The sequence below is a fragment of the Pocillopora verrucosa genome, chromosome 8 (assembly GCF_036669915.1).
Source record: "Pocillopora verrucosa isolate sample1 chromosome 8, ASM3666991v2, whole genome shotgun sequence".
NCBI classification, from domain to species: Eukaryota; Metazoa; Cnidaria; class Anthozoa; order Scleractinia; family Pocilloporidae; genus Pocillopora; species Pocillopora verrucosa.
In genome coordinates this window covers 10,724,710-10,747,144 of record NC_089319.1, presented here as the reverse complement: position 1 = coordinate 10,747,144, position 22,435 = coordinate 10,724,710, and the positions used below count along the sequence as shown (strand labels likewise).

Sequence of the window (22,435 nt, the reverse complement as noted above, 5' to 3'; positions counted from 1 at the left end):
TTAACCCCTAAGAGTGATTAACATCTAATTTCTCCCAACAGTATCACACCTGAATCAAAGATGAAGATCACGAGAATAAAGAAAATGATCACTAACTAAAGAAGCTCTTGCTCATTAAACAAATTCTCCTTTCTTGCACTTAAGGAAATGTGTAGAGAACAGTATGGAGAATAAACATGCTGGTGTTAGGGTGCAAAACTCTGGATTTTCACTGACAGTTGAATGTACAAAATTATTTATATTGCATATCATATAGCACAAACATTTTGTCCTTTCAATTTTAGCAGATAGTCAGGTCAATTTGAAAATAAATTTCAACAGAAAAAAAAAACAATCTGAAGAACACCACAAAACAGTATCTCTTACTGTAAAACTTAAAAACCCATTGTAAATTAAAAGTCAATCCATTTTCTCCATAATCCGACTGTCTTGAGACATCCATCTACAAGTCATATCATTTGATCTATTAGAAAATTTGAAAATGTTAGGTGTTTTCCCTTCTTAGAGTTCTTTGACTTCTATCTCCACTTTAACTCCTAAGATCTGAGTTTTAATCCTCCCCTCAAGCTGCTAAACATTTCCTTGTAAAGTAGTTGCAAAAATTTTCGTTAGATCAAGATAACAACTATTACCTGATAAGCTTAAGTATTCTCATCACCTGCTTAGTGGATAATGTATGAATATTATAGGGAGAAGTTACTTGTTAATCACTTCTGAGAGTTACTGGGGTTTTGAAGAAATACATATTTCTAAGAAATTAAGAACATTCTCTGAAAAATAATATTGTATTGAGCTACCGACCATACACCCATTTATTAACTTCTGTAACTGGAAAGATTCCTAGAAACAGTGATGTCAACCATATCAACTGTCATTCAATTTTTGAGCAGACTAAGTTATTGTATATTTTTTTAAGCTGTCCATCTTAGTCAGCCTCAACTCTTGGCCTTGCCTTGTCTATAAAAAATAATGAGAAAAAACCTTCAATTAGTAAGAACCTGGGCATTAAAAATCAGCTAAGATTAAAGAAGGGTTCCACTTTTGTCAAACATTTCATTTTTAAATTAAATTTAAAATTAACCATTTTTTTACATTAACCTACTGTCCTTGAGCAATAATGGAAAACCCTTTGGAAAGCAAATCCACATTTAATCGGCCAACACAACTTCAACACAGTAACGCTGCTAATAATAAAAATTCATAAAAAGTCCTCAAAAATATGGCTCTCAAAAACTAATAATTGTATGAGTCACCTTGCTTACGAGCTTAAAAATTGAAAATATCTTTGAGCCAGCATGCATGCATGCTGATTGTATGCCACGCTAGTTCAGTTACTGCCTTCTTATTAACACTTTTATCTAAAAGTTGAGTTATTTTTGGTGTTACTCGAAAGCTTGAGTTAATAATGAAACATACTGTCGGGGAAGAATCCTTGCTTACCTTGCATTGCACAGAAGAATTAGATTCTGAACAGCTGAAAGTGTTGAAGTGTCATTTTGTCCTGTTATAAGGTGTCTGTCAATGATGACATGCATCCCATCTGGTTCACTGGCTGAAAAAGAAATCATGCCTGAGATGGAAATATTTACCATCTTTCCCATTCTAGCTGTAAATATATGAAAATCATACATGTGAACTACAAAAAAAAAAAACAACATGGAAGTGATCTTTGAGGTAATGATACTACTTATTAAATAAGCAGTAGTGAAAATAAGGTGTCACTTTGCAGGTTTATTTGGAACCAGCATAATGGCTAGCCCCCACTTGGCTTGTTAACTCAGTTGGTAGAGCAGTGCACCTGTATCATAGAGGCCATGGGTTTAAATCCTGTATGGGCCTGAATTTTTTTCAGGTCTTATTTTCACTACTGCTTATTACTACAAATATCACTTCCATATTCTTTTCTCATTCCCTTCCTAGTACTCACTCATGTATGAATCTAGTAAAAACCTTAGAGCTCCTGTTAGCTCTGTTGTAGAACATTAGAACATGGAATCCAGATCACTTCCTCAAAAGGACTAGTAAGTAAGTAAGTAAGTAAAGACTTTATTTAAAGAGGGTAGCACTAAAATAGTATAAAAATTCTAACAAACCAGTGGCCCTCTAAAATTATGTACAATACAGATGTTAAAAACTATGGCATAACTATGAGATTATAACAAATAAAAATACAAGAGATAAAAGATAAAATCAATTAAAAGTACAAAAGTATAACTAAATCACAGAATAAAATGATTTAAAAGCTGCTGTTCTTCAAAAATGTTTTTCCAAAGAGAGTTCCTAAAAGAATTAAGCAACGCTATTTTCTGCATAGATAGTGGTAAGCTGTTCCAGGCTTGACAGGCAGTCACAGTAAATGTTCTTCCTCCTTCAGTTTTACGTTTGATAACAGGGCAAGCACTCAGATTTTATATTAGTCCCACACCAGTGATGAGATGAAAAACATCTGTTATTATTTTCTACCTGCATTCAAAATTTACCTTCTTATTCTATTAACTCAAAGATATGTTAAGGATTAATGATTTTAATTAACCTTGTTTGAGTTGCTATTTCCTTTGTTCCAGAGCTGTACTGAATAAGTATAATGAATGTAAACAGTGATGGCATTTGCAGAACAGAAGTGCACTTCCAGAGGTAGGTAAAGAGAGAATGTTCTTTGTGGTTAAATCTCATAATAATACATAACCCACCACTGAATGTTCCTCCATGATCTTTGATCCAGTCTTCCAGAATGATAGGTAGACTTGAAAAATCAGCTGAACGAGCTGATTCAAAAACTGATGGCTGAATAACATACAATGCTTTTGTCACAGATGGTTCTGTCTTGTATCTAATAGTATATGGTATATTTTTACTCGATAGCTCCTGACAAATATATATGTTTGGATACAAGACAAAAATTGTATTTTGTACATCAATTTAGCCCTTTCTAATTATGATACCCTTTCAGCATAAAATGACGAAAAATTAAACTTCCCCTCTTTGGCTTTCCTTTTTTTTTCCTTTTCTTTTAGCATTTTTTCAGTACTGTCCTAAAAAAACATTCAACAATGTTCAAAGTTTCATGAGTTGATCCACAAGTCTATGTCAAGTTCTGCTTGTATGGAATCACCCTAAATGTAAACGTAGAGGGGTGATAATTATATACTGGAAGTACCATACACTTCCTGTACTTACCCCTGTCATACTAAAGCTCTTGAAACTCCAAGATTTTCCATCCTCTCTCCTTGCTGAACAGAGTCCAGCAACACCATGTCCAATAGCACAGATGGGCTCTGATTGTAACAAAGACAGAGTAAATATTATTCTATACTTATTTAAAAATATAACAAAAAAACTGAAATTAATATACTTGAAATTTACGCTAATACATCAAAGAGCCAAATGACTTTTTCTGACTCTTAAAGTTTTCTTACTAGCATTCATAACATAAGCAGCATAGTAAAACCTTTATATGGGCCCAAGTGGCCCATGGGGCTGGTGCTTAACTCCGGTTTTCTTAGCATGAAGCAGCAAGGAGTATTGCTACTCTCCCCTGGATGGGATACTAGTCCATCGCAGGGTTACCCCCAACACATTTGCTGGTACCCATTTGTACACCTGGGTAAGGGAAGCACTGTGAGAGTAAAGTGTCTTGCCTAAGAACACAACACAATGACCCTGGCCAGGGCTTGAACCCGGACCACCTGATCTGGAGTCGAGCGCACTAACCACAAGGCCACCGCGCCTTATAAGCAGCATAAGTATCAATTAATAGTCAAGTCTACCCACTTTTTTCATGGACAAATGTATTGAGAAGTTTTGCAAGCTCACTGTCTTGAGCAAGATCATGAAGGGCTCCTGGAGCACTTGGGATAAGCACTGCACCATATCTTGATGCTAAGGATTCAAGAACAAAAGTCAAAAATTTCCATTTATTGCACACAGTTAAAAGGTGAACCTGCACTATGTATGATCTCAAGAATGGTCCCGACTCAGAACTTATTCTTAGAAAATGAATTTAGCTGGTACTGGTGTAGAATGAATCTCCCGAGTGAGCTGTCTTAAATCTTCAATACACACAAAACAGTGGAAAATGAAAATGGTATGAAAAAGGAGCACTCCAGGCTAGTTACTACGGCTTGTAGAAATTTAATTTGGCTTCTAAAATTAGTCACAAATTTGACAAAAAAAGTGTCACTTACGTCTTTTTGTTAACATGTTTTGGTTTGAGCAGTGTAATAAATGGATGAAGCTACCTTGTTTCCACCCTTTTTGCCACCAAATGCAAGTCAAGCAATGACTCCTTTAAATGATGAAGAGGATGCTTGAAGCATTCACACTCATAGGTTACCATCAACAAAATTTGATCAAAATTTTTACAATTTCAGTTTTTTGCTGTTTAGTAAGAGAAACTAGTTAAGAACTTGATATAGGGCTGAAAAAAATGTTTTGGGGGAACATGAACAGAAGAGTGAAAGGTGTCATAATCTGAAACACCTCAAGCAGAGTATTGACCTCTACTTGAGGTAGCTTGCGTAGGAAAATTCTTGCAGATGGACCTTGACAGTTGACAGTTACCTTAATTTAAATCTATTGTTTAAAATTCATGCTCACCATCAACATTTTCAAGTTTTCCAGGGACTGAAAATGGTTTGGTTCGAAACTCATTCAACCACTTCCTGCTGTTATCATCTGATTTCACAAAATCGATTTGCTGACCCTAAAAGAGGAAATCTGAACATCTGACTCCTGCTTACAACTTGCATGGTTATTAAAGTCTATATATAAATAACCTGTCAGAATTGCTGGCCTAGATCAATTTTCCAAACCCTTTTTGATGTACCAAACAGTCAAACCTAGCAATACTCTCTCTTATTTTAAGCATAACAGGTAAAATAAATTTTCAAACTGGTAGATCAATCCTTTCACCAACTGAATTTTCCAGTATTCCAAAAAATTTTAGGCGGTAAAATGATGTACTGTATGTATAGGAGGTAGAATTTACCAGTTTAACTGCCTAAAATGGAGAACACTGATGTGTCGTTCCATTTCCTGCATATGAACACACATACAACCCACAATTCCTTTATTGGCTCTGATGAAGGACTAACGCTCGAAACATCAGCTTTAAAAACTCATAACAGTGGCCAACTTGCGTTATCAAATCAGTTGATAAAACAAAATTATATAGAAAGGGCTGCAGACAGATCGACAGACAAATACTACACGTGAGTTGATCAGCCACTCAATTAACTAATCAGCAGTGAATCTGGTGGATGTTTCGTCAGTTAGTTAGCTTGCTTTGTAAACGTAACACGCATTGGAAAGAAAATTTTCAAATTCCAAACAACAACAACAACAAAAGCATTAAAATAGAGAGAATTTGTAAAAATAAATTACAACTGACAAGTGGCACATGCACCACACACATTACTTACTTGTGGTGTTGCGATCTGGACATTGAATACTGAGTGCGTCAAAGTAAATGCATGAATGAAGGATTGAGCTGACACGCCTGTTGAACGTCAAATGAAAATTTTCAGTTCACTTTTAAGCCGAGAAGAAAAGCAATGGTATTTGGTAGTACTTTGTTGTGAAAACCCTGCGTATGTTTTATATCAACTTTCTCCGTATAACCATGCTGCAAAAACACCCTCAGCATCTCGGGTGATTTATCTATCTATTTTGTATGTATTTAAGTTGAATAACGCAAAATTTCTTTCGAACCTTGAGTTGCAGAACTGCAAACTATTAAACAGTTCGGCTTGGCGGCCATCTTGATTTCCTTTCAGTTCCCAGACTTCCTCCGTTGTAGCGCATTCCAGCCTAATTGACTTAAGCTCGGTAAACAAACATGATTGCGATCAGACAAAGAAAATCTGTAAGCGGTTATTTCGAGTAACATTTGATGCTTAAGGAGGTAGGGAAAATGCAAATTTGACCTTAAAGCCTTATGGAGACATCAATAAAGTTGTCAACTTCTCAAAGTAGCAAATTTTTGTGGAAAGGCCCTGATAAAGTCACAAGGCTTTCTGTGATAAATACTTTAGAGAATGGTGGACTGAATCTCACAGACCTTGAGCTACATATTAAAGCATTAAGATTGTCCTGGATTCCGCGTCTCATAGATGAGAAGGAAGGGCCCTGGATTTCTTATCTCAAATACAACTTAAAAAAATACGGAGGATGTTTTCTTTTTAGATGTAACTATGATGTAAATGATCTTGACTTAAGTCTTAGTAAGTTTTACTTACAGCTTCTTAGATGGTGGGCGGATTTTAGATGCTCCTTTTCTGATGTGAATTATTCTCAAAATGTAATTTGGAATAATAAGGATATACGAATAAATAATAAACCTGTTTTTTATAAAATATACTTTGACAAGGGCATAACTTATTTGAATGATTTACAGTTCGATGTTGACAATGTGCGCTCTTATGAATTCTTTAAGCAAAAAGGACTTAACACTAATTTCCTGACTTGGACAGCCTTGAGATCTTCTATTATTAATATGAAATCAAAAAGCTCCTGCCCCATCCCCACAGCGGGTAATCTCGATCCTATGAATTTTGATTATAAGTCTAAATCTTTTAATGCATATACTGCAAAGTGTAAACAGTTTTATTCTACGATGATAACAAGTAAAGCGAGAATCCCGAATGGCTTTAAAAAGTTGACAGCGGATTTTGAGCTTTCAAATGCGCAGGAAGTTTTCTCTATTCCTTATCTTGTTGCGAGCGAAACGTATGTTTGGTCGTTTCAATACAGAGTATTGAATTTCATTTTGTTTACAAACGATAAATTGTTCAAAATAGGGTTAAGTGATTCGGACAAGTGTTCTTTTTGTGGAACCTATACGGAAGATCTGTACCACCTCTTCTTTAACTGCTCCTTTGTGCAAGCTTTTTGGAACGTATTTACAGTCTGGTGGTTTGATCTTAGTGGCGAATATTTAATTTTGTCTTTAAAAGATATTATGGTTGGCTTACTTCAGAGGAACGATCTGTTAAATTATTTGATAATTTTAGGGAAATTGGCTATTTGGGAATGTAGAAAAAATAACACCTCTCCAATATTTAGATTGTTTTTGCACAAGGTTGAAGTTAAAAAACAAGTTGAAAAAATAATTGCTATAAGAAACTGAAAACTTCGCGATTTTCAAATTAGATGGGAATTTCTCATATAATTTTGTGTTTGCCCTTTTTTTAAGGAAAAGAATGGAAGACCAATGCATAAACTTAGATCTCATATTCTTCCTTGTTTATTAGTTTATTGTAGTTTATTTTTGTTAGAGAATTAACTGGGCGTCGCCATCGCCGGTATGTGTCACTGTGCAATGTTAAAAGAAAATAGTACTTTTTGTATGTAATGGTATAATTAGTCGATTGTGTTGTTAATAGAGCTGGATACTGTAAGTAGTGTAATTATTAGTGACTGTAAGTAGTGTAATTATTAGTGACTGTAAGTAGAGTAATGTAAATAAGCATTGTAATTAGTGTAAGTGGTGTTTCATATTGTATTATAAGTATTGTGTTTGTAATTTAAAAATAAAAATTAAAAAAAAAAAAAAAAAAAACTTCTCAAAGTAACTGGGGGTCCACAGTATAATCCTTTCCCTCTTTTTATTGGTCAAAGGAGACAAAATATATCAGTGCACCCCCTGTTGTCAGTGTCAGATAGAATACATTCTCCTAGTCAGAAGGTGTGAGGACACGACTGCTATAGCCTGCAGAGCAGATGTAATCTTGGGAAGCAAGTGCTCAGTATTTTCCTGGTAAATATTATATCTGCCACCTTTGGTTTTCACAGCAGCTGAAGGCTAGGGAGACATAAAAAATGTTTTGATGGCTGAGCATTGGTCAAAAGGAAGGAGGGGGGAGGGGGTCTAAATCACACAGGCTGGCCAGATAAACAGTGGTAAGTTTATAATTAATGCTCATTCTTTCTATTATTAGATGCCTTCACTGCACACTAAAACTGCAATAGAAGACATACAAATGCAGTGCTACAAAAGTAAACAGCAAGTTACTCTTCGTGGTTTTATCTGATAACCAGTCATGTTCTCTACTTGCTCATACGGCAACATGGATTTTAAAGTACGTATTTTACAGTGATGAGAACATTGCTCTGTGTCAAAATTTTTTTTAATAATTAGCTTATCCACTGGGCAGATGACAATAGTATAGCCATCACTTTCTTCTGTTACTTTCTCCATCAAGCAATCAATGCTGTTTGAGATTTTTATCTTCAATTTAGACCGACAGCATTTTATAGGGGATTTTATCATATCTAAAATAATCAAGAAATTTCCAAAGATGTTCCTGATATTTTTGAAGATGTTCAGGTGATGAGATGGGAGTTTTCAACCTGCAGGTGTAAGAATCCTGCCAAGTGTGTGAGAGTTGACAGGAATTCCATTTACACAATCACCATCCTTGATATCATATTTCCATTCTCATTTCTAATCTCTAATCAAATGTGAATGTTGTTTCTTGACTCTTTTCAGCCACAACAAAGGGACAACAACTATGTACCACTTTCTCTTGAAATACTCTGCTGAAGAACAAAGGTTTTCACAAATAAACCTCACATTCTGTATTCAGTAGAACATTTCCAAGCAGTGGCATTGTCTTCACAAAGAGCATTAACTGCTCTTCTGTAGGCTTCATCTGGGGTAAATCCCACAAGCTTTGTCCCATATAACTTGACATTTTCCTTTGCAGCTATTTCTTTCACTCTATTTTCAATCTCTTCAGGATGTGTGTATTGAAAATTTCCTTCACTTGAAAGTTCCTGCAAGTAAATGGTGGACTTGATCATATATGTAGCCTGTTAAGCTTGTGGTGTGTGTCGTGTTTTCAGAAAGGGAGGTAGTGCTTCAAGCCCTGGTCTGGTCGTTGTTCTGTGTTCTAAAGCAGGACGCCTGATTCTCACAGTGTCTCTCTCCACCCAGGAGTTTAAGTGAGTGCTAGCAAACTGTCAGTGAAGCTGATGAAATGCTGGAGGATAACCTTCAGTGAATGAGAAGTAGCAATGAATATTCCCCTCCCCCTCCCCCTCCCATTACAGTGTTGATACACATTCAAAGTGCTACACCCATAGAAAAGCATAACAGGAGAGAGGGGGGGATACATGAAGTTATTTTTTCAGGGGGTCCCAAACTTAAATCAAAGAGTATAGGTTCAACACCAGGTGCCAGCCAAAGGCAAAGAAATGAGGGAGAAGAAGGTTAAATTTATATAATTTTTATAGACCTTGGTTTCATTTGATTTCTGTCACACTTAGCTAGAGCGTTCTTGATCTTACCTGTGCCCCCCCCCTTTAAATGCATACCTTTGAAGCTTCAACATTACAGGCAATTTCAACTCTTCCTTCATGTTCAAATGCCATTGATTGCACACCAGCCAAACCTCCAGGAGTTGTTGCACGAATAGCCTTGGCAATCTCTTTTCCTAGCTGCAAGTCCTGACAGTCTATAGTAACATTGCAATTGGTGATGTACGGAATAGCACCAACTCCAGTACAACCATACCTCTGCGAGGGAGGGGAGCCAAGATCCCACCCTACCCTACTGAAATCCATATCGTATGCTCCTTGATACCAGTTAACAGCTTTCCGCCTCTCAACCAGTCCTCTGACTAAAGGCTGATCCGCATGACCGAATAAAAAAACAGAAGTCTCCTTTATATTGCCAACGATCCGTTTCCCAAGGTTTAGGGCTATCTCTCCGCATTCTGCAAGAGACACACTCGTGGTTATGGTATGGATAGGGATAAGGTCTACAGATCCAAGCCGGGGATGACCTCCTTTGTGTTTTCCCAGGTTTATCTCTTTGTAAGCCACCTGGCAAGCACGGAACACGCTCTCTTCTATGTTTTCCACCGGAGCAGCGATGGTTATAACTGATCTGTTGTAATCGTAGTCTGAGAAGATGTTCAGAACTGTTGAAGAACACTTAAAGCTTTTTGATTTGGAGGGAAAGTTAAGTGCTGCATTAGCAACTGATTCTACTATTCCTTTATTTCGCGCTTCAGAGATGTTCAGTAAACAAGCCACAACTCGAAAAGCTGGAGAGTTGCTGCCCATAACTGTAAGCTCCTCTCAACTAAAGGACGATGTGAGAATGGAAACGATTTTTAAGGACAGTTCCTATTGGTTTTTTTCATTTTCGCGGATTTTCGCGGGGAAGATAAAACCAATCACAAGGCTCGTTGTAAATGCCGTTGGATTGTGTCAGCGGTTTGAGCATATAGTAATGGCGGTGTGCGAGCTCGTGCGCTTGCTAATATTTAGTTAAAAATGTCCTTCGTTCGAATCCGTCTCACTTTTCAACACTCTCTGCCCCATACTGAGCTCAAGAACTGCTGGTTTCTCGTTGACACTTCCTCGTGTAACACGGTCGCTGACTTAGAGTATTTGATAAGGAAAAGATTCGAGGCACCTTCGAAGAGTTGTTACGCGGTGAAATTGTTCCTCGACGATTTCCTTCTTCCTTCACAAGAGAAGATAGAGATCATTCAAAATAATGACCACATAAGGTGTCTATATCCCTAAGTTTAATTTATTTAACTTGTGGGTTAGGTATTAATTTAGTTTACTAGGCTTGTGCGTCGGTCCACAACGGCAGATTGTCAACTTTTAATTGATTTTGCTTCTCTAACATACTTTTGGTCTCCTCTCCTCGAAAGCTTAAACTCATTAATGTTTTTTCCTTTTCCTTTCCTTGTAAATCCCTTGCTTTTCACCTCTCACATACAACTCATCACATAGCTAGCGCCATTTTGAGTATACGGGAATAAGATAATGCTTCATTTACCCACTTACAAAGTCTTCTGGTCTGCACATTTGACAGGGTTGAGATCCAACAAACAACAGAAAAACAGATAGATAAAAAGGAAAGAGATGAGCAAGGTGAGTGGAATGGCTGTTTCACATTTAGTCACTATAAAAAGACTAAATGCATAATTTTCTTTACAGACAACCACAGTCAAACCTGTATTTAGCAGTCACTCATGGGAAATGGCAGTGTAAAACTTAAAACAGACTTCTTGATACAGGTTCCACAGAAAAGGGGTATTATAAAAAAATGATATAGAATGCTATTATATGCTATAAATGACCACTTCATGTGCAAAAACATGCTCAAAAATACTACTGATTTCTGAGTGACAAACATGGATAAGATTTACTTGAAAGATTATTCTTAGTTTTGTTTGAGTGGTTCTGCTTAAAAATTGTTCAACGCCAATAGAGGACAATAGGAGTAAGTACAGGGTGATCATTACCACTTAATTGAGGTGACTGCTTCTTAGAGGTAAAAAATTACTGTAATTATTTAAGTGGTAAAAATTTAGGGACTTTGAAAACTGACTGCTTAATTCAGGTTTGACTGTATAGTGCAGAATCTAGTAAATCAAAAACAGGCATAGAACCATTTTATTAGAGATTGTTTTCTTAGTATCAATGATACTCATGCAGACACTTGTTTACAGCAGTAGAAAACAAAGGGGAAAGGAACAGAAAGAAGAGCAACTTACCAAATGCAAGGTATCATCAGTGCTGTTAAACCTCTCTTGTTTTTATTAAAATTAACAAAAACATTTCTTCAGCAAAATGTACCAAAATATGTCATTTTTAGTGCTTCTTCACATAAGCCCTCAGCTAAGGAGACTGAACAACTACACTGTGTATTATTAACTGACCAGCTAGCTGACTTATTTTACAGAACACAATGAAAGGTAAATTTGAAAAGTTTCAAATGGCTGAACTCTTAATTAGGTTCCCATTATTTCTTTTTCCTTTGTGTCAGCTCTGAAAGGAAGAATATCAGTTCTTGCAACAATATACCTTACCTAACTAGAGGTCATGACTTATGTAAGGAGATGAACTGAACATACAGTGGTTTGCTCCATGTTCTACTTTAAAACTGGTTTTAATGCAATGTTAAACCCCCAAAGATCAAGGATTTCATTGTTTCCTTCTCTCCTAGACTTTTGTGATGTTTTTATAAAATGATATTTAGGTGTCATTGTTACACATTTAAATTCTCAATATTATACTTCCTTGGATTGAAGCCAAGCAATTGAGGACTGCTAAGAGCTAAAAACTATTGCCAACTCAAAACAACCATGTATCATTTAGATGGCTGACCATTGGAAAAACGTCATTGGGAAACATCAAGAAAATAGATGTAATATGAATTTATTCCCCTTCCATCCCTGATGATCAGGATGTCTACAGTTCATGTCTTTATAAAGTGACAAAATCTGGGATTGTCAGGAAATGGTGAAATCCCCATCTGAGTGAGATTGTATGACACATAAAAATCAGCCTTAGCTGATACTTTATGTAATCTTTCAGGGATAAACCGAAAAAGAAACAAGTGGACAGGAACAAACAGGTTGTCAGTGATAGAAAGATAAAAGGTAATAACTTGCCAAAGAAAAGAGTACAAAATGACAATGAGATGCCTATGGAGAGTAAGAAGGCCAAGAGAGACAAGGTATCCTCACAGGATAGTAAAAAAGTGGCAAGAAAAGATCCAAAGCCGAAAAAGGAAGCTAAAAGAAGACACAAATCAAAATTGTCTTCAGTTGTGGGGAGTGATGTTGGTGCTTTGTTATCACAGGAGAAGATGAGTTCTACTAAAGCTTTTTCATCTACAACAAGCTCCCAAATGAAAAAATTGAATAAACCTTTGAAAGGAAAATCTGCAATCCAGCAGAAGCAAACTAATGGAATTAAGGTATCTCTGCAAGGCAATATTCATAAAAGGAAAGCTGCTTCATTGCTTTTGAAAACAGTTTCAAAAAAAGGCAAGCATGGTGGAGAAGTAACACTTGGGGGTGATAGAAATGCCATTGATAGTGACAGTACTACCTCTAATAGCTCCAGCTCAGCAGACGAATCCAGACCCACAAGATTACCATCTCAGGTAAAAGTGAGTACATCTCTGACAAGCATCACCCAGAGGAAGGTTGATTCTGATGAGTCAAAAAAAGATGCTCACAGAATGACGTCAAAAGAAACAATTGAAAAACAGGGAAAGAATACATGTAACTCTATTCCTAAATCATCTTTGACTTTGTGGGATGTCAGTGAGGGAACAAGAAATGACAGATCTTTTTCATCACTATCAGAATCTTCCAGGGGTGTGGAAAAGTCAGAGAACTCTTCTGTTTTTTCTCATGGAAGTGCAAAGGTGAATTCAAGAACTGAGAGCACCAGTAAGAACACTTTTTCATCCTTAGAAAACCCTGCATTGTCATCCAGAACGTCATTCCAGTCACCTAATTCTGCATATAGTCAGACACTAACAAGACAAAAAATTGAGACATCTGACAAGCAATCTGCCACTTGTTGTAATACCAAGCAAATGAACACTACTGGACAAGTATGGCCTCTATCAAGTGCAAATGAAAGACATAGCAAAAAGCCAGGTATAATCACTGTAATTACAGTCAAAGCTCTTGTAATGGATACACTTGAGAGATTTCATTTTAAAAAACTCCTATTAATACAAATTCGTATAAGGAGCCAGCTCTGATAATGGAAATTCACTGTTTGTGTACCATTACAAGCTTTTACTGTATATATAAATTGCATACATGTACCTAAACCTAAAAGTCTACATGTACCTAGACTTTTCTTGAAAAAGTAATGTGAGATCTTAACCCCTTAACTCTGTAGATCTGATTTTCAGTTCTACCCTCTAGCTACTACACATTTCCTTGTAAATGAGAATTTTGGTGTTCAATCAAGGTAATAAATTGTTCCTGATGAGTTTGAGTATTCTTACAACCTGTTTGCTGTATAATGTATGCATACTATAGGGAGAAGTTACTTGTTAATCACTTCTGGGAGTTAAAGAGTTAAGGAAGACTTTCTGATGCAATGATTGTTAAAATTTTATGTCTAGAGAAGGGCTGGATGTATTATCACTGAGTAAGGAATGATCTTGATTTCACTCAGCCAAGTAAAATGTCATTTTGAGGGCAAAAGGGAACACCTCTTGGGCTTTATAAAATTTCCAATTCCCTGTGATATTGCTAATTGACATGTGATATTTGACAAGTGCAACAGAGTTTATCCCTGTAAGGCTAATGTAATATCAAGCAGGCAATTGGTATAGGTAATAACATGATTTCAAGTGAAATTTGGCATAAATAAGCATGAGTGAATTTTTCAAAGACAACAAAATTGCAAGAGCCCATCAGGCAAAAGCAACTTGTGGTCTTGAAAAATTTACAAGTGCTTATTTGCATCAAATTACATGAGAAATCATCTCATTATTTACAAGATAAAAGTATCACAGAAAGTCAAGACAGGCAAAATTTTTATAGCACACTATTTATAATCTGCACTCATCTTACAACTTTGTACTCTTGTTACATGAAAAACACACTAATTTCAGCCAATCATGAATGCTTAATTTTTTAAGTATGTTATTGATGAGAATAGGGAAAACATCAATTGGGGCACTATTAGTGGATCCATTGCCAAATTTTTTTAAACTAACATCATAATTGTATCGCAGACAGAAAGGAGAGTTACTAAAGAGATCTTGGGAGTGAAAGGGATGAAGAGTAAAGAAATTGGAACATTGCTGAAATTTTTCTCGTTCATGTACTCTGTAACACTTGCAGACACCCTGTGAATATAGTTATTAACTGGGGTTCTCTCAGTGTCCATGTTATTTTTGTGGAACTCGCAAAGACTTTTCACCTTCCTCACTCTCTAATAGAATCCAGTCAAGAAACCAGCCACATCAGATTTGATTCAGAGGAGTCTGAAGAAGAAAGTATTGACAAACAACAGGAAAACACTGGTTTGACTAATGGCAACTCAGAGCACTTATTAACCAATGCAGGTTTAACCCCATATTTTCCACCATGTACACAAAATCAGCCACCAGAGACCCCAGAAGCAGCTGTCAGTGAGCTTAAGGTAATTCCCATAAACAGGATACACTCTACAGTCGTTTTTAAAACAATGGGCTAATATTATTTGTTTCTGCCTTCTGTACCAGTTGAAAAGCATCCCAAACTCACATCTCAAGAAAAAGCAAAAGATTCATAATTTCATGAAAGTGTCACGTTATGACACCATGTTAAGTTACACAAGGAATGGTTGAGAAGTTGAAAACTTTAATTGAAAAGGAATAGTATGGGGAAAGAAATATAATGGTAGATTTACAAATGCACTTTCCAAAATATGAAGATTTTACACTTAACAATAAAACTTCTCTCTCCTTTTCTGTTCGTTGCGGTTTGTGGCATTCTCTGTTCATTGTGGTTTGTGGCACTCTCTGCTGTTTCAAGCTTGCTTTGCAATCACTGTTATTCCTGTTATAAGACCAGAGTCAAGGCTGCACACTACGATACAGGGGCCTGATGAAATGTTTGGGGCAAGGGTAACATGTGATGTAAAATAATCCTTTCCTGAGGGAATAAATGTACACTTTTTTTTTACATCAAGACTCCCAGCTCCTTAGAGAAGAACCTTTTGTACTTTTTCCAAATTTCTCTTACTAAATACATAATATTATAAAGAAGTTGATGGTTCAATTATGCAGTGTGACAGTTCACTTAAGCACTGCACAAAGCAGAATAGCCCACACATTAAAACATCCTTCAATTTAAGATTTTTCTGAAGGAAAGCCTCTTATAACAATTTACAGTCCTTTTTATTTTGTTTAGGAGACAACAATGCAAGATTACAGTCTCTGCACTCCACTTCATGGCCCTCCCAGAAGTAGAGATAAAATAGCTTACAAGGTTGGTTATGTACATGAAAAAATTTATATACAATATTTATATTTTATTTGTTTGTTTATTTGTACATAGGTAGAAAGCTATTAGAGATGAGTGCTGTATGTCACTGTGTGTCACTTTGTCAGTTATCATAGAAAATTATAAAATAATTCAAATAGTAAACACGGTTTTCATACTGAATCTTCTTGTGGAGTTCTCCTTGCTATTTATTTAGCAGTAACTCAGTTTCTTTAAGTTTATTTTGGGTACAGTAATGGAATAAGAAGGCTAGGCTATGGCTATGTAAACACGGAAACCATTTTACATTTTTTCATGAACAAATGAGAAAATCCAAAAGCGTTTATACATCACATTTATGCTGATGGGAGCCTTATTAATGTTAGCATAATAGTTTTTTGCTTGTTTTATAGGCCGAAAACTATTATGGTTTACATTGGTCGGTAAATTCCTTAAAATCTGAACACAACTTTTTTATCTTGTTAAAGAAAATCACAATATTGATAATAATAGTGATGACAGTAATAATGGTAACAATACTTTTTTAAATGTACATTTTCGTGGTAAAGTGCAAATCATGTTGTTTTTTATTTTTATTTTTTAATAACAAAGTGAAAGGAAAGACTAAGATTCTGAAGAAATCTTAAAGAAAGTAGTGGATAATGCATCCTACACTGCCAAGTCCTGAGTGATGTTTGTGAAAATTCCTTGTCCTTTGTGAGTTAACCCTTTAACTCCAAGTAGTGATTAACATGTAACTTCTTCCTATTTTATCCATACATTATCCAGAAAACAGGGGACACCTTCTAAGAGTCAATAAGAACTGAAATTGAAAAAAAAAATTGGCGGGAAAACGCGGGTGACCAAGTCGTGATTGGCTTTAGTTTTGCATCTGATTGGTTGAGAGAATCGTGCGACTTTTCTGGTCCAATCGCAGAGCGCAGTAAAGCAAAACCAATACAATCTTGGATTACTTTTTAAAGGAGATGGTTAGTTAACAACATTAGCCTTTGATAGAAAGTAACGATTAATTAAGGTTGGTAAATTTGCAAGATTTAAAGGGATCGTGCTAAGAATGATACGCACGCGGCTCGTGTTTATGAGGACTGTCGTAACAACGGGAAACTTGGAAAGTCTTCATATCAGTGGCCAATTTCTCTCATGGGACTATGTGCTTTTTTAATATTTTAGCCATTGTACAATCCCTTTTATGCACACTTTCTTTCCAGATTTTTCAAATCTGTTTGACTTTAGAGGGGGAATGGCGCAACGTTTGACATTCTGAAATCCGTTTTCAATTTTGAGCACACTGACATACAATTGAAAAGTTACCTTCCATTTTAGCACCATGTAGAGCATTTGACAGGACAAATGCGAGTGAAAGCACCATTAACGTAGTCACCCACTTTATCTCCGATCTGTAACAAAAAATATCCTCTATCACGAAAATTACAAACTTGCTCTTTCCGCGAAAACTAGTGGGGAAAATGATTGACGTCATAATAGCTCCTAATGACGTAGACGCTCGTGGAAATCGCGAAAATTCGGTCCCATGCCTCTTGATCCGAGAAGCCAGTGTTGAAAAGACTAAGTGTAGCTCCTTAGGAGAACAAACACAATGATTAATGATATGTGAACAAGATTATCCGTTTCTTTTGGAGTTATCGACAAAGAGTGACACCAGGGCGCATACGTCATGCGACAACAATAACAACAAATTTTGTAGGCGCTGGAATGACATGTTATTACGTTATTGTCTTTGTTCGTGGTTTTCGTTTTTTGCTTTGCTTAGTTTTCACGTCTTCGTGGCTTTTGTCGCCTTCGTAAAAGAGTCTTGTAGTGTGAGCCAGGCTTCTTCCCGATACTTCCTGATCCGATCCGATGCTAGCAGAGTGTTAGAGTGCCTTCCGAAGGATCTCGATATTAGTTTATGTCTTGGTATTTCATCCAACCAGCCAGTTAAAAGTCGTAGTTTGTAGAGTGGACTGGTCAGGAAACCCGTTAGGTTTTTTGTACTACAGAATATTGTTAGTTTTTTGGACCCTGCTATGCACAAGTTTTAGTGGTGGCCTTGTCATACTAAACGCACTGACCCTCTATTCATTTATTGACCCTTTACAACTTAACATTAGTATTCACATTCTCCACACTGACCCTTTTTCATTTCTCATGGCAATGATAAGGAGAATTTGTTTGACAATCAGGAGCGTCTTAAATCGGTGATCATTTCCTTTATTCTCATGACCTTTATTTTTGATGTAAGGGTGATCCGTAGGGAGAAACTGGAAGCCAGTCGCTTTTAGGAGTTAAAGGGTTAGGCTACAATGTGTGACCATATCCTTCGTCCGTGACATGATTTTAAGCAGTCATGTTTAGAGCAGTGTTGTCCATTTATTTTTGCGCGGTAATTTTCTTTCCTTTCTTGTTCAACAGATACTTGAACTGTCCGCCTCCTATACTCCTGAAATCTCAGATTACAAGGTGCTTGTTTCGAGTCAATTTTATTTTTTTGTTTTGTCGTCTTCGAAAACTGCCTGGTGATGGAAACTCTTGGGGAAACAAAGACCGTTTTCCCGCGCTTGTCAAACACAGGTTATCTGTTTCCCTACGCTTAGCGCGCTTAGTGTATTAACTTACTTTGGGCACCTATCATATGTGAGAGCTTTGACCTCCTACAACTGTTCGTTGAGATTTGCCGGATGGTTTTCGTTTTGTCTCAAAGAGGAACATTTCTGTGTTTGCGTATCCAATTCACGTAAAGCAGTTGTCTCCTAACATATGCGTGTTTTTGTAATGCTTTGCAGGAAGGTACTGTTCTTGCTTTTGATCCAAGCAGTGGAACTGTTAAGATAGAACTCTCAAAGGAGTCGCTAAAGAAGTCGTTAGGTATGCTCCGGGTTAATCGTTTTATTAGATTAACTTTGGATTCAATATCACGAGTTATCCCATGTTACTTCCGTTTTGCTTCTCATGGTCAGTGATTGGTTAAGAGAACTAGTGTTATCCTTTTGACCAAACAGATGCAAAGCTTGTGAGCTCTTGTGTAATGTCGACCTTTGTCCTGATGGGACATCAACTGAATTGATAACGTAAATTGGCTACCGAAAAGAGTTTAAAAGCTGACTTTTCGAGCGTTAGCCCTTCGTCCTTCGCTCTGACGCAGGGCTAACGCTCGAAAGTTAAGCTTTGAAACTCTTTACGGTGGCTAATTTACGTTATTAATTAATTCAGCTGATAATGCTAAATAACAGTGTTATACTCTCCCATCGACGTAGCACCACATTTTCTTTATAAATTTTTCCCCTTTATTCCTTTGCCCTGATTGGCTGAGATGATCAGTTTGGTGTTGGATAGCGTTAATCACACTAAAATTAATGTGAAAGGGCTCATTTTGAATTTTGACGACTTGGCTGTGCAGCTTTCAGCTCGAAAATTACTATTTTAATTCATCACCAGTCTTAATTCAGTATTTTTGAAACATTCAGATCAATCAAACATTCGCTGACCTGATCCAGCATAGGTCGATTTGGCGACAAGCGCGGAGACATGCAGCCGGGACTAGGCGCGGAACGCACGCTTAATAATAACGTTCAACAAACAAAGGAAGAAAGGCATCACCTCCTTAACAGCGAACGGCTTCTCGGGGCGACTGCGTCGTTTTACTTTGTATTTCATATGGTTGCCTTGAAGCTCGTCCTTTATAAATAAGGCGCATTTTAACTAGATACAGGGAAATAATTGAATGAACAGATTACCCGATTAAAAACTGTTCTTGTTTCAAATTTTTGTAGGCGACGGAAACGTGACCGGAAAATTTGATTTGGTTTACGATGAAAATGAAGAAAACGGAAACGATGAAGTGGAAGAAACTGAGGTGAGAGTCCTGTTTATATATCTATTATTCTGTTTTTGAACTCTCTGCACCCTAACATCAGTATCCGGCCATATTCTTCAAACAGTTCTCCATACATTACCTAAGGCGATGACAAGGAGACTTTGTCTAACAGTCAAGAGCTTCTTTAGTTGGTTTTTATTTATTTTATTCTCGTAAACTTATCGTTTGATGTAGGGGTGATATTGTTTGAAGAAATTCATGAAAAATGAGAAAAGTGAATTACTGATCATGTAACTGTACGAACATTTCCCATACAGTCGTTGGGTCTCACCGTTTTGCAATCGAGTGTATGCAGAGTTAACGAAAGTACAATTGAACTTTCGAGAGAAACTGAAAAAAAAATCGAGTAATCTGCGATGGACTCTCTTCTTGTCTAAGAGAAGTTGCCATACTTGATGATGTAATTACTCTCTACGTTCTTATTTTGAACGTTGCATTTCAGACTGTTGTGCCGTGGAATTCCATGATTGATCCTGTTCTTGTCGAGTAACTCAGTGAGACTGGTACACCATTGGTTAACCTATTTCTTGCTCTTCAATCGATATTACCGTGTAAATGATAGACAACTTGGCAGGACAGTGCTACACTGGGAAAGACGAGGAGCAAACGAGGGGACTGGGACAGGGGCCTCTGGTCAGAGCCTTGGGATGTATCAGTGCCAGTTAATTGATGTTATAAATGAAAGCAGTTAAATGACAGACTGTGGGAAGATTAGTCTCGTCAATGGAAACGATTTTGAGAAAATTGAACTTCAATAGAGAGAATTTGCACAGGGTGTGTGGTTAAACAGTCTTCAGTTTTTTATATATAGGTTACAATGACTGTGGCGGAATGGAAGTATTTCAGCCCCTGCTCTCATCGTCGCTCTCTGTTCCACTTTTATCACTTGGAAAGACAGAAACCCATCACAAAAGAGTGGAAAACATTCTTTTAGAAATAAATTTACTTTCTACTTTCTTGCGATTTTCACACATGAACTAAAGTAATTGATAAGTTAAAGTTTTTGTTGCTGCTATTTGTTTCTTTATGGCAAAATTAATGTGTGTGACAACAGGCGTGGTTTGCCCTCCTTTCTAGATACAGATGCTAGTATACGAAGCAGACTTTACACATCCTATGGCTGTTCAAATAGTCATTCATTGTGCTCTTTTCATTTGTGTTATAAACTGAAACGAAAAGTCAGTTACATTGGTCCAACTAATAAAAATAAATTAATGAATCAAGAAAAAAGTAACAACGAATTACATGACACTGGCGCAGTTGCCATGCAACTGACTACAATTGGATTGGTTTGAGTTGAATCTGATCGCCTAGGAAGGTGATGCAAGTTCAAGCAATTAGAGTGCTTTTCGATTGTGTGTCCATAAACAAAAACGAAAACAATCACAACAGCCAACCGTAGCGAGGAAAAAATTACCAGGAGCTAGTCAGAACTTGAGGTATAAACAAACAAACTGCCTGAAGCGCGGGAAAACGCGAGTGACCAAATCGCGGTAGGTAGGTTTTAGTATTGAATCTGATTGGGTTATATGATGGCGCCGGTTTTCTGGACTAATCACCGAGCGAAGTCAAACAAAATCAAAGAAATTCCGGATTACTTTGGACACTCAATTGAAAATTGTTCTTTGGAGCTTAGTATGTAACGCAATTTTCGGTTGAAGTAGTCAGTAGCTTGCGTGGCTGGCTGTTTTTAAGGCGCTCAATGAACATCTTTTGTTGGTTTCCGTTGCCCAAGAATACGAAAAGGGTTTACGCTGTGTTGTAGGGAAGAATATTCGACGAAAGGACAAGAAGAAACGAAGTTGGCGTTTGGTTATCTCGCGTTTATGAAGCGAGTAAATCAGGAAAGAAGTCAATAACACTGTTGCAGTACCTAATTATAAGTGTACTATGTGAATGATTAATTATTAAAGAAAATGGTGAGATTGTAGACAGTATAACGGAGGAAGCGATTCCAAAACTTTAAAGATAATCATATGTTTCTAAGCAGGTTGTCGCAGATTGGATAGCAATTCTAAAATTACGTGTTGAGAGTGTCGTATTCGCAGCCCCCTAGTGCACTGCTCATTGTCCCTAAGGTTTACCTTGGTAAGAAAGGTGTTGGTGGCTAGTCTTCTGTGCAGTAGCTTAAATTGAAAAACAATAAATTTTGTGATTTTTGTGCATAGAAAAGGAGTTCTGTAAACAGCCTTCCAGTCGACATTATCTGGTGTTTCGAGCATGCATTCTGTTGCCCATTTTCTTTGGGCCTCAAATGGGTTTTTTTGTTTTTTGCTCGTCAGAATTTTATATGTTAGTATGAGACTGATCATGCAGGCCACAAACCTTTCTAAGAAAATGGACTAATTGCGAAGCTCATTTATTCAAGACGATATTTGTACTTAAAGGAAATCATGCAAAAAAGGAGGGTTGTAATTGTATTGAAGATAGATAGCATGCGTGATTTCGCTTGCACCTGCAACAATGTCCGGTAAAAACAGTCAAAATATAGACAAGGGTTTTCACTTCCGAAATATAAAAAAACAACGACAAAAAAAAAATTAAAAAATAGAGAAAAAGCATTTTTTGGTGAAAAGCCCACGGGGTGAGGGGAGGGGGACGGGGTTGAAGAAGATTGCAAAATGAAATATCAAATCTGGACCGGTAAGAATTGCCAGAAAATATTCGCGTTTACCGAGAAACTGAGCAAAAGAAATGCAAGAATTGATTGTACAATTCTTTTGTACGAGGAAATAGTTTCCTGTATTGGTGCGCTTTAACTTTAACTCACTCAGCTCTCAACATTTTT

General features: G+C 36.8%; 3 protein-coding genes across 5 annotated transcripts; 1 reads left to right on the top strand and 2 right to left on the bottom strand.

The window, feature by feature from the left end:
• Positions 1-794: 794 nt before the first annotated feature.
• LOC131776262 (glutamine amidotransferase-like class 1 domain-containing protein 1) lies at positions 795-5,777 on the bottom strand. The gene is made up of 8 exons (XM_059092428.2): positions 5,710-5,777; positions 5,421-5,497; positions 4,597-4,702; positions 3,772-3,879; positions 3,178-3,275; positions 2,691-2,784; positions 1,441-1,552; positions 795-957 (listed from the first exon to the last, which is right to left on the bottom strand). Exons 1-8 carry the CDS (start codon positions 5,756-5,758, stop codon positions 936-938), a joined length of 666 nt encoding a protein of 221 aa, XP_058948411.1. The 5' UTR covers positions 5,759-5,777; the 3' UTR covers positions 795-935.
• Positions 5,778-8,110: 2,333 nt separating this feature from the next.
• LOC131776274 (uncharacterized) lies at positions 8,111-10,077 on the bottom strand. Its single transcript, XM_059092447.2, has 2 exons — positions 9,316-10,077; positions 8,111-8,775 (listed from the first exon to the last, which is right to left on the bottom strand). The coding sequence occupies exons 1-2, from the start codon at positions 10,066-10,068 to the stop codon at positions 8,569-8,571; spliced, it is 960 nt and encodes a 319-aa protein (XP_058948430.2). The 5' UTR covers positions 10,069-10,077; the 3' UTR covers positions 8,111-8,568.
• A 147-nt stretch (positions 10,078-10,224) lies between these two features.
• Positions 10,225-21,716, top strand: LOC131776272 (coilin). Of its 3 annotated transcripts, none has more exons than XM_059092444.2 (10): positions 10,225-10,520; positions 10,835-10,893; positions 11,478-11,529; positions 12,343-13,421; positions 14,726-14,928; positions 15,681-15,758; positions 18,186-18,233; positions 18,557-18,638; positions 19,544-19,626; positions 20,090-21,715. In XM_059092444.2, exons 1-10 carry the CDS (start codon positions 10,282-10,284, stop codon positions 20,135-20,137), a joined length of 1,971 nt encoding a protein of 656 aa, XP_058948427.2. In that variant the 5' UTR covers positions 10,225-10,281; the 3' UTR covers positions 20,138-21,715. The 3 variants fall into 3 exon arrangements, 2 of the variants coding, with proteins under 2 accessions (XP_058948427.2, XP_058948426.2); XM_059092443.2 differs by having other exon boundaries at positions 11,475-11,529; positions 20,090-21,714; XR_009339524.2 differs by lacking the exons at positions 18,186-18,233; positions 18,557-18,638 and having other exon boundaries at positions 11,475-11,529; positions 20,090-21,716.
• Positions 21,717-22,435: the final 719 nt, after the last annotated feature.